Here is an 11,960-nt window from a genome sequence, read left to right on the forward strand (position 1 = left end):
AGTGCTGTAAAAGATTTTTTTTTAATGATAAACTGTCAATCATTCAAGTGTTATTGTAATGTTTCTAGTCTGTGTGTCTTGAGGTTAATAGCATTGTAACAAGAAGGGGCTTTGAGGCTTTGAGGCTTGAGTCGGAGGCGTGATCATCCCTAATAAGCGAGATGGAGAGTAATAATGTTCTTTTCAGCTGTCTTAATGAAGACCTTTTATAATAGCCTGCTGGAACCTCTCTGGCCTTCCCCAGCAGTTCCACAAGAATTAACGATCACCTAACGCTAATCGTCACTGACAGACAGGATTCCAACCCAATCACAGCCCACAGTCCACTCACTTTACCCCACATGCTCAGCCCAATAACAAAATATTAACAGGGACTAATTTACCCTGCCGATTATTAATGTGATAGTGCGCTTCTTTGTGTATCTTCCTTTATATATTTAAGTACATGTGTGTCTTTGCATACACATATATGCATATGAACATTAATCTATTTATGACAGAAAGAAAAGGGGAAAAAAGCTTGTCTCTACCAAATTATAACAGCCACAAAGGTCTATTTTTAAATATTAACCAGACAGCATGGTGAAATTGGATAATGATGTGGCACAGTCAAGGCTTCATCCATCTCTGAAAAAGATCTGATATACAAGCCTCTCATTTGAACATTATCAAAAATGACTGGACCACTTTTTGTCCAAAAAAAAAAGGCTATACAATTCAAACCATACACAGGTTTAATTATTACAATTACACCCACATTATGGCTGAAATTATATTAGCTGTTTTCTTTTGCATGGAATCTTTCCTTTTATTAGCAGTAACAGTACAAAATAATATTAATAATATGCTTGTGATTCCAGCTATTTTGCCCAGCTGCTCCAAAATAGGGTACAAGTTTAGTTTACTACTACCACATACACTTACTAGTACACCCACCCCTCGTTATATATGGAGTTGGCTCCCCATTTTTTATTTGTATTTGTTAACAGTATTTGTTATTAGCCTATTTGTTTTTCTATGGGTCTCTCACTATATTGCGGCCCTCGATATATAGTGGATTTGTACTGGACGACACATGCGATATATCGAGTGGGTGGTGTACTTCAAAACTGTTTCCCATTCACTCCTTTGCCCTCTCTACAACTCCACTCCTACATCCTCAGACTATTAATTCTGTTGACATAAAGAAGTTAAAGAAAGTTCTGTTTTATCACAAGATGACAGAAGACTGTTAATCAACTAAACAGACACAAAGGAATTGCAATTTAGCATAAGTTTGAATAGGTTTAAGAACAGAAAGAATATGTGAAATAAGATTATGCTTCTTCAAGTAGGTGTCATCATTTATACATTCAATTAGTTTGTTTATTTAAAATGTATTTAACAGTTCAGTGATTGTTCTGCGTACTGGCATCAGTGACTGCGCAGAGGGTAAATATTAATTTGCATTGAAAACAAAAAGGCAGATTATATTATAATCAATAGAGTGCATTTATTGACAGTACTGTCTGTATAATATGTAAAACATGTCATTTTAAGACAATGTTTTAAAAATAATAGTTATTTTTGCAGTCAGGATAGAGACAACACACTAGAAAAGGTGTGTTTGTGGCTGCTTTGAACAGCCCCAGTGGAACTGTTTAATTAATTGAATTAGGCACACCTGCTAGTAATTGAGGCAGGTGCATAAAACCCGGTCTGTAAGGTGAGTCAGTGTCTGCGTGAAGGCTAAGGCTTATAGAGACCTGCGTGGTCCGACCTGAGAAAAGGTACTGTGTTGCAATACTTGTGTTCAAGTGTTGTTTTTCATTACCGGTAAATGGCTTAGCCGTCTGATTATAGTTAAAACTGATAAAAATATAGTTAGAAATCCTGGAAGGAGTTAGGCTTTTGTTTTGTGTAAATACAAATAAATATGCAGGCATTGTCCTGTTTTTAAATCTGCTGTGAGAGTTTGTCTTTTAACATAATAAGATAAGTCCTGAAAGTGGCAAGCTTACCCCGGTTTGCCACAGCACACAAAGACACAAGGCATCGAGCCAATGTTTAAATGCGGTCTTTAAACTGATAACACCAATGTTCACTGTAAAAAATGAGTCGTGCATGAAAACAAATGTTTAAAATGAACAAAGAAACAATATTGTCTGTCGTGTTATTGCCCTTGCCTGCTAATTAGTTTGAAGTGCTAAAGTGAAAATGCCTATGATGACAGTAGCAGGACAGGGGGGTGATAGGTAATTGCTTTTATAAATTATGCATGCCCATCAACTACGGTAGTGGCAATATTAAAGGTCTGGTTAAAGGCTTGCTAATTTGAGACATCACTCACTATACCGTGCTTTATAGCACTACGTGGATTTGGTGGTAGGTTCTAAGGTTTCAGGTTAAATCATATTGTTATATTATCATTACTGTATTAACCGTGTAACATCCAACTACGTTTGAGACAGTCCAGTTCTACCAAGAAACAATGAAATATCATCACAAACTATCATGGTGCACACTATCATACCTTCTCCACTGGCACATCGGACCCGTGAAGGCTCTGTACCGTACAGGTACGGGTGGTTCTCCACTGGCTATTTGTCGAGCTGAGCGAGAACCAAACCATGGCCTGCGAGCTGAGCCGAGTCAGGGGCGGTGTTAAGGATTTTTGTCATTACGTTGCATCAGTCAGTACATAGTAAATGAACACCATTTGTGCATCTTTTGGCAAACTGAGTTAATAAATAATAATAAATAACAACCGACTTTCATTGCATGTGACGTCAGTAGCCCAGCTCTGCAGTGGAAAAACAACCCAGGCTCCCCTTAACCCCACCGTTAGGGCTCGGTACGGCCCTGGCGTTGCTCGGGTGTACAGTGGAAAAGAGGCATTAGTTACAGGGCTTTTAAAAGGATCCTTGGGCAAGAAACTGTAATTAAATTATTGTACATAAGTATGTTAAATTAATTTCTCAAGAAGGATGTGTTATTAGATTTGTATTTATAGCTAAGTCGTCCTATAATGCAAAAAATAAATAAACATGTTATAGATCACTACCTTATTGGTACACTTACTCATGAGAAGCTAGAGTAAAGTGTGCAGGAAAGAGAGGACCCCTAGCTTTTTGCTTTCTATTTGATATTGGATGTTTAAATAATGATACTTAAAATTACTGAAAACAATGACTCATGGTCGATTTAGAATATGAAATGGAGTGGTATTGGGCCATGTTGGTTGTAAAAACATAGGCTTCTGTCTGCCCGATCCACAAATGTTCTTCTAGCTAACCTTTTAAAGCTTAGATTTGTCATCTGTGAAACAGACCACTCTTAAACTGGGTGCTAAAATATACAGTTACAATACTGATTACTCATGACTGCCCAATGATATGTATACCAACAGACTGATCCAAGTTCACTCCTGACAAGGGACTGACCTACAGTAAATAGTAAAAGTGTACAAAAGGTAAAGTACACAACAGTGAGCAATGAGGTCATGAATGGAGATAAGGCAGACTACATTCACCTACTTCTAAAGAACCTGGAAAGAAGAACACCCAAAATGTGCCATTATCTGTAAACAAGCATTTTGTAACATGGATAATTACAGTAAGACTGTGGAGCATTTCACTAAAAACAGCCATTGATTTTGGTTGACACTGAAATACTTTTTCCCCCTTGCTTCCTAGATTACTAGCAAGCCAACTTATTCATGCCTTCCTGAACAGGCATTTATTTATTCTGAATAAATCATCAAAAAACTATTTCTCATTAATTATACTGTACATTACATTTTCATATGTAGGATTATTTATAAATAATAGATGGTGTTACAAATGCTTAGCCATTCTAAGACAGGTGCAATCACTTTTAAAATGTTATTGTAATCTATTAAATGGTTTCTGCTTATTTAAGGTTCCCTCATTCAAGTTTATACTATCAAAAACAGCTTTGGCTAAAAGTACATTTAATTACAAATGCCATGTTTTTTTTTATACCCATTCCTTACATTTTTATGATTTTGCATTCATTCTAAATCGTTGTGTTGCTCTAATGAGTAGCTGCCAAAAAATCCAGTGATCAAACACAGGGTAAATTAAATGATAACTACAATACAGTCATCTACCAGCTGGGACTTCACCTGCTGTGTAAAAAACAGTGTTGCTATGGAAATAAAATGGGCACCATTATTACAATGGCTTCTGTCCTTGCTAAATATTGTGAAATACCTCACCGATTACCGTGCTGGCATGTTGAACCCACTACTGGCATACAATGAAAGCATTCCCAAGGGCATCATGTAAGAGGAATGGCAGATCTCACTGTATGGTTTGTAAACCATTAGGTAAAATGAATAGTGTATGTAAAATGGTGTGTGTTATGAATATGGCCAGAGGTGAAAACATTTGTGACAGAAGAGTTCATTTCACTGGACAATTCCTGTAATGGGACTTTGTTGAGAGAATCATAGACTACAGCTCTGTACAAACTGTGAAGAGTTTAAAACTATAAATGGAACTTAACTTGGAAAATCATAGAATAAAGCTGTGTACCAAACATTAACCAAGTACTGTAAAGTCTCTATAACCAAGACACTTCTTATGACCTCAATATAAAGTCTCAATATGAAACTCCATGTCACTAAAAGATTATGTATGCATGGTTTTGATAACAATGCAAATGTTGGTCTTTACCAACCCGAACACAAGTCACATGACCCCAATATGTCAGTCCCATTAAATTCTGAATGAGGAGTTTCTAGAACACTAAAAACAAAATTAAATCAGTATCTTGAGGTAATATGAGGTATATTACCAGTTGAAATAGTGGTGGCTGGTTTACAGAAACACAGAAGGCCAGAAATCCGATTATGTTGACTGTGATTAAGTGCTCCTTCACACTCAATGATGCCTTCATCTGACAGATGTCTTTTTATATTTGTATTTAATTCATTTAATGATGGGGAAAATGAAACCTGTAATTTGACATTAAACAATCTTGAGTACAATGTTTGCGGCACTGCCAGAGATTGGCAGACTGCTGTGGATCTGCTTACCATTACCTCATTTTAAGGAACCATCATTGTGCTTTGACAAATATAAAATGTAATTTTTGTTTCCTACTGACATGACACAAAATAGTCCAAACATATTTTCATATTTTAATTATTATATGTAGGGATGGAAATAAGACTCCCATTTCACAGCAGTTTGATCCATTCCTGGTTTTACTATGAATTTAATAAGAAACACCAGAGTCTGTTACCTATACATTGTGGCTAATCAAGCTCTTGGTAACACCTGGAAAGGGTGGAACTCTATGCAATAGGAGTTTATTTCCATCCCTATATAAACCTACTTTTCCATGTGCCAACAGTCCACTGTGGCTTTCCTTATTTTAAATCCCTTACGTCTGAAAGTGTCCACCTTCACCAGGAATCATATATTCCTGATACTGCAAACTATTTCCTTTAAAAACCACTGGAATTCATACCATTATTAATATTTACGTGGTGGGGTAGGTGTAAGAATATGTGTATAGTGATACCATGTTGTTGCTTGGTTCTGGACAGAAAACTGACAACATTGTTGAGGTCAAACCACTTTGCAAGTTAGTGGATATCATGAGTCTACCTTAACCCCTTCTCTTGTGATAGATACATATGTTTTACGATGCAATGTCCTGAGCAGCCTGCTGCTTTAGCTATTCCCTTCTTCCTCGTAGGCAATAGCAATTCCTCGCCTCCCTTCCACTGCTTTGGTCACAGGCGTCTCTCCCAGCTTCTGTTCCAGTCCCTGCCAACTACGAGAGGCCAAGAAGGAAGCTAAAATAATAAAACAAAAGGATAATCCAGTCACTAGAAATAATCTACTGTTGCAAGACTTGCACTGAAATCCAAGCATTTCTAAAAACCTTGGAGTATATACAGTGCATGCAGCTGCTTTATTACCGGTTAGATGTAAACATCACAAAATGTCATCGCAGATTAGAACTGAGAAAAATGTTAGCCTTGTACATGCAGTGCTCATCTGTATTAGTCTCTTCCTATTTTAGGGGCTAGGTTAAGAAACTTTGGCACGGCAAACATACGAAGCAGCCCAAACTACAGCTCCCCAATAGAATCTTTATGCTGCCTTATTTATCTGAAACAAAAACATTGGAAATGTAAAAAAAAAAAACGTCAAGTTATCAAATTTACTAACTTCTACTAACTTGGCTTCGATCCGCTTTTGTTGTGCCTGAAAAACACAAGCCAAGTTAGTAGAAACAATTGAGGCAACCTTGACCCCCACTGCTTTTACAGTTGTGACTATTTGCTTGGTGCTGGCCAAGGCTGCCCCAATGGTTTCTTGAAACTTAACTTGTGTTTTTGATATCTCCACTTTAAATGGCTGGGCACTTTTGATAACTTGGCGTTTCAGATACATGTAACATAAAAGACAGACAAGACAAACTGAACAGACAACAAGTCCTGCAACAAAGCAATTGCTATATAGTGCTTATATAATGTAGTATAGTTACAAATAAATTAAACGTTGCTTTTTGATTGGTTAAGAAGCACTTCAGTTAAAATACCGAATAGTGAATAATTTTGGGTTGTGGGCTCATTATTCCTGTGTTCATTTGGGTCGCCAATCAAAAAGTTTGGGAAACACTGCCCTAGTATACTTCCATGTTGACAAAACAAGTTAATTGTCATTAAACTCGGATGTCCTGTAATATACATGTGCGTGGATAAGACTCCCTGGGGTCTTCAAAAAAGTATTTTTTTTTGTTTTTTGTGTGCGATGGGCGCAAATAGTCAATTTTAAAATATCAAATCATTTAATATAAATGATAGACATCAAAATAAATATGTTCCCTAGTATATTTCCATGTTTACAAAACACGTTAATTGACATTAAAAACTCAGATGTCCTGTAATATACATATGTGTGGATAAAAGTGCCTGGGGTCTGCAAAATTCTGCGAAAAAAAAAAACGAGAGAAAAAGGAGAAGGGCATTTTACCTTAATTTGGCAACTTATTTCTCTTACTGTATAACAGGTATTAACTTTTTCCCCCTACATTTCACCTAAGAGTTTTGGGAACTACAAATTAAAAATTGGTGCTTTTGGCTGATTTACTTTTGCTGCGCCAATACATTTTCCAGTGCTGTCTGTCCGACTCCTTTCATGTGCGTGTATATTATACTTAGCAGAATCTACCCTCTCCTGTTTATCACTGGTACTACAAGAATGTGTTTTCAGTACATTTAAATGGAGTGGTTCCAGGTTTTTTTTATGTCAATACAAATGTATTTAATTAAAGTTTTATACATTTCTAGTGTCATTTTCAATATTGTATCTCATAGGTATCTAAAAGTCACCTGACAAAATACTTAGTTGCTAACTGAGGTTGTAATTGTTGCTGAGCAGAAAAAGCTTATCATGCTGCACTTGCTAGATATCTTAGAAAAACAAACTGTTATAACCTGCTGGGTTTGTCTGAGCTACCGTCAGTGTTGGGTTTCTCTGAACCAGAGAAGAACCGGGTAGATTGTCCTGGGATTCTGAGTTGTTCCAATAAGAGGATCGCAGAGCCCCAGTGATCAGTGAGACATCAGTGTCGTCACCATCAGCATCTGGATCTGGATTAGGGAACTCAACGTGGCTGCACGCCCCTGCAAAAAATGGTCATTTTGTTGCATTGAATTTGTGCTGTTAGTGGAATCTTGCTTATAAAATAGATTATAAATTGTATCAAGTACTGTTAGGGTTATAAGGTTATTGTGCTAGGCATTTAAATAAATTAAGTAAAATATATTGTTCAGACAAAAAGAGAAAAAGAACACTTGGCACGCATCATCACACCTTCAGCTTTAAACATGAATATCCAGGAAAGACTTTTTAAGAAAATACAGATTTACCATCGGTCGCAACATTTCTCAAATACATTTTAGATTTAGGCATAAAACTCTCATATAGATCAAGTTGTTCCTCTGAATCGCTTTGGTATAAATTTGAGTCAAACCTACCCGGTAGCAAGTCCCTGAAGCTGGTGACATATTCTCCAGTCCATTCCCTGTTCTTGTTACAGGCTACCTCCATTTCAAAGGGTGTCACCACCGGCCTGTAAAACTCGCTGCAGTCCAGGAAGGAATTCTCTGGACAGGCCACCAGCACATAAATATCAATCTCGAGAAAATTTGCCAGCTTGGGCACATTAAGCTTCCCCATGACAAACACGTAGCTCTTCTTCCCTGCTTTTCTAATCAGGTCCTTTAGATGGTCAATGATGGACAGGTAATCTGCAACACCAAGAGTGCCCACTAAAATGCCCACTACTTTGGAGTCTTTGGCCCTCTCAATTAAGTAATATCGCTTCATTAGGGCCTTGTTGATGTTCACTGACTCCTGCCTCCCAGCCCTTGTCTCGGGGTCAAAGGTGTAGAAGGAGCACTGGTTAAAGGTCATCATGAAGTTTGTTAAGGTTACGCCCTCCTGGCCTATGTAAAATATTCTGTAGTCTTCCAAGCTGCTGCCTTCCCTCAATGCAAACTGACGGCCGAATTTCCGAACAAACTGAGCATCTGTCTGGTTTGGATTAGTTTCAGCCTGGGCCTCTTCATGGGGTTTATCTGTCTGCCTGGGACTATAACACTGGGTCCCATCTGCGCTGATCTGGGACATGACAACATTGGCATATTCAGATTCAAGGATATGCTGCAGACTACCTGTGAAGAGTAATTTCAATGAAAAGTGACAGAAACAGATTTAGCGGTTTGTTCTCAGTGTTTAATATGTTCCTGATTTGTTCATCCACATTTATGTATAAAGGGTGACATTCTGTGCATAATTACTAAAAAGACTTTTAAAGCTACAATTAAAAGGGGAGTGTGTAAACTTACCCATGATGAAGGAATAGAGCACGTCATAGAGTATAATCACATGGCTCTGTGTGTCAGGGTAGTGTTCTCTGAAGGAATCCACACATCTCTCAAGGTCAACTGCCCTCCTACCGAACACATACATCACTGGCAGCCGTCTAGTGGGGCTGAGACATGCTCTCCCATAGTGGATAATCCCCTCTGCTCCAACATGCTCTGCTGCAACTTCGTCCACACAGCAGCTGTGACATACAAGAATAAGAAAAGTTGAACCACCTTTGCTATTGGGGCAACAGTACCAGTTGCAATCACTGCATAACTACAGTGAATTGTACAGTGGACAGAGAACAGCATACCCTTGAACTAGGAAATGGTTGTAAGTCTTATTCCTTGGACTGGGTCCTATTTGGCTAGACACAAATATCAATGAGCACCATGATTTAAAAATGTTGCTAAAGCTGAAATGTCACATTACGCACATAATTTAAAAGAAAAAGAATTATGTTATTGATTACTATTGAGCTTGAAATGTGTCAGGGGACAGGTTTTTGGTAGCATGCTGGATGCATACTTTGGCATAAGGTTGAATGACTTAATGCATCTTACACAAAATATAACTGATGGCTTAGAACATATTGCCTACATGGCATAAATGGGACCCTCTAGGGAAAGGCCAGGCTCATTAAAGTGTTGTGGGAGTTATTTGGCTGTTGTCAAGGCATACTGCAAGAAAATTAGTTAGAATGACACTTCATTTACAATTAAGAAATGGTAGTATATTCTGCCATTAAACATGCATCTGTGTACAGCTGATCCGCCTGGTTACCCTGAAAGTAGCAAGAGCCTACTATTGCAAACTCTAGAAGCACAATACTGCCACCTGTGAACCGTTGTAGCCTACAGAACCCAAATGAACATCCAACATGTTTTTTTCTGTGATTTTTCAATTACAGTACTTGATTTACCTGCCATATGATGTATCTCCCAGTATATACATTTTTGCCCCAGTGCTCTTCTCAAGTTTTGCAGCTACTGCAGCTGAATCCACCAGTAGGTCATCAGGGAACTGCAATGCTACCTGAAATAGATTAAATATAACATATCTTTAAAACAAATATGCACAAGGGCTATGTGTGAATAAGATATACTACTAAACAACATCTATGGATATTGGGGGTAGTGGGACTTGCTGCTGTGGGAGTTGGAGTTATAGACACATCACTGCAGGAGGACAGAATTTGCAAATTGGCTTTCGATATGCAATAAAGTATCTCATGCATACATTATCCTACCAGTACACATGAGATGTTGCATCCCAGTGTATTTCTGGTTAAAATCTTCATAACAGGGTGAAACTATTGAACTAAACCTTTGATCGTTCCATTATTTTTCTACCTTTTTAGTTTGCACACCTTTCTAGGATGATGCAAAGAAAACAGAAACTAAAGTAAGGCAACATTTTGCCTAGTTTCTCACTACAGGCCCCACACTCAAAGAAATAAAAGCTTCTGGACCCAACCTTGTGTAGTTGATTCTGCAAGATGAAGGTGCAGGTTTCCTCAATCCGATACACCTCATCCAATGTCTCAACCCCGGTACTGCTAACTGTTGCCAGGGTACCCAGGGTCCGCTGGATCGCCTGGGCGCCATCGCTGCTGAATGCAGTCGTCATAGTTACTCTAAAAGGAAAACAAAGCCCAGATGGCACCTTTAATACAAATAACACAACATTTTATTTTTGCTGGCATGACTCAAACTGCACTCTAAGCAGTAGGTGAGCCACTGGGTCTACTTTTTGATGATCTATAGGACAGCTCCAACAGGCGACAAATGTCCAATGAAAAAGGCATCACTTTTATTCAGTCCAATGCTGTCCAATTAAAATCTCCCTTCTCTTTTTTACATTACAATAACATGTATTTTTAAATTAAAAGGGTGCTCTGCATCAAATCACAAAGATAATTAAGTACTGAGAATATACAGTGTTGATGTGACCCATAGATACCCTGCTTCTGTATGTAACATTGTCCTAATGTTTCAGACTCCAGTTTGCACTAGTAGTATGTGAAACTAATTTAATATTTTATCCATAACAAAAACAGCAGCACCACCTTGTGTCGAAAGGTAATTATGACATCATGTGCAAAGAGTGCAAATCCAATTTTAGCAACGATACTAGTTTGTACAATCCGGCGTTAACAAACACTGTCCTAGCCAAGTAAAAGAGAACAATCCAATTAACACGTTTAAATGCATTACATACATACATACATACATACATAAATAAATAAAAGACACAGAACAAGTAAAACACTATAATTGTGCTATAACATACCGTGACTGCACGATACAGTAATCATTTAATCGTTTTTTAAAATATTTTTTTCCGAAATACATTTGTAAATCTAAATTGCTCGCTAATTAATGCAGTAAGGAAAACACTCTTAAATATGCTTAAATATATTCACAGAACGTCATTTCAGTTTGTGGTGACACTAGATAAAATAAAATACATAGCTTATGTTATAAAACATGTTACTGATGGGCCTCATCCATGCAAAACAAAATGATCTGCAAGTTTGAATAATGCGTATTAGAACTGTATCTTAAAGAAATATGAATAGTAACAGTTATCTTTATAGTTATATAAAGTAAATCGCCAGTTGCAAACTTACCACCGCGGGTCTAGAATTATTTTCATTTTATAATATCACATGGGAATATAATGGCACCACTTCCGGGAGGGGCGGGTAAAAGCATGTGCCAATCAGATGTTTGAAGGAAATTCTGTCACCAATTCACTGGTGAAACGTCATTCCACCAGAACAAAGCAAAAATGACTGCGTGCACAGTACCTTACATTTTTATTTATTTTAATTATTATTGTTATTTTAAATATTTTTGTGCAAGTAATAAAAAAAAAACAACCAGACCCCGCTGATAATAAAAAGCACGCCTTCAGCTTTAAACGTGACTATACAGGAAAGTCATTTTAGAAACATTTAGAAAATAACTTTAGTACTTTGCTTTAATATTTATACACCTTTTTTTGGATTATATAAATAAATACCACTGCACACTACTACTGCCGAAGTCTACCCCATGA

At 37.4% G+C, this 11,960-nt stretch overlaps 1 protein-coding gene across 3 annotated transcripts; it reads right to left on the reverse strand.

The window, feature by feature from the left end:
* Positions 1 to 1,467: 1,467 nt before the first annotated feature.
* Positions 1,468 to 11,686, reverse strand: LOC117416832 (2-(3-amino-3-carboxypropyl)histidine synthase subunit 2-like). 3 transcript variants are annotated; one of them, XM_034028246.3, is made up of 7 exons: positions 11,530 to 11,686; positions 10,374 to 10,533; positions 9,820 to 9,932; positions 8,876 to 9,096; positions 8,003 to 8,701; positions 7,460 to 7,648; positions 1,468 to 5,809 (listed from the first exon to the last, which is right to left on the reverse strand). In XM_034028246.3, the coding sequence occupies exons 2-7, from the start codon at positions 10,524 to 10,526 to the stop codon at positions 5,685 to 5,687; spliced, it is 1,500 nt and encodes a 499-aa protein (XP_033884137.2). In that variant the 5' UTR covers positions 10,527 to 10,533; positions 11,530 to 11,686; the 3' UTR covers positions 1,468 to 5,684. The 3 variants fall into 3 exon arrangements, with proteins under 3 accessions (XP_033884137.2, XP_058890894.1, XP_058890893.1); XM_059034911.1 differs by lacking the exon at positions 11,530 to 11,686 and adding an exon at positions 11,190 to 11,511; XM_059034910.1 differs by lacking the exon at positions 11,530 to 11,686 and adding an exon at positions 11,190 to 11,511 and having other exon boundaries at positions 8,003 to 8,697; positions 8,872 to 9,096.
* Positions 11,687 to 11,960: the final 274 nt, after the last annotated feature.

Source organism: Acipenser ruthenus, chromosome 12 (genome assembly GCF_902713425.1).
Source record: "Acipenser ruthenus chromosome 12, fAciRut3.2 maternal haplotype, whole genome shotgun sequence".
Lineage (NCBI taxonomy): Eukaryota > Metazoa > Chordata > Actinopteri > Acipenseriformes > Acipenseridae > Acipenser > Acipenser ruthenus.

Excerpts from the sequence above, each read along its gene's own strand:
- LOC117416832 (XM_059034911.1), bottom strand. The coding sequence starts at position 11,251 with ATGTATTTCGGAAAAAAATATTTTAAAAAACGATTAAATGATTACTGT. Across the intron at positions 10,534-11,189 it reads TACTGTATCGTGCAGTCACG|AGTAACTATGACGACTGCAT; the intron begins GTATGTTATAGC and ends TTTTCCTTTTAG. Across the intron at positions 9,933-10,373 it reads TGCAGAATCAACTACACAAG|GTAGCATTGCAGTTCCCTGA; the intron begins GTTGGGTCCAGA and ends AATCTATTTCAG.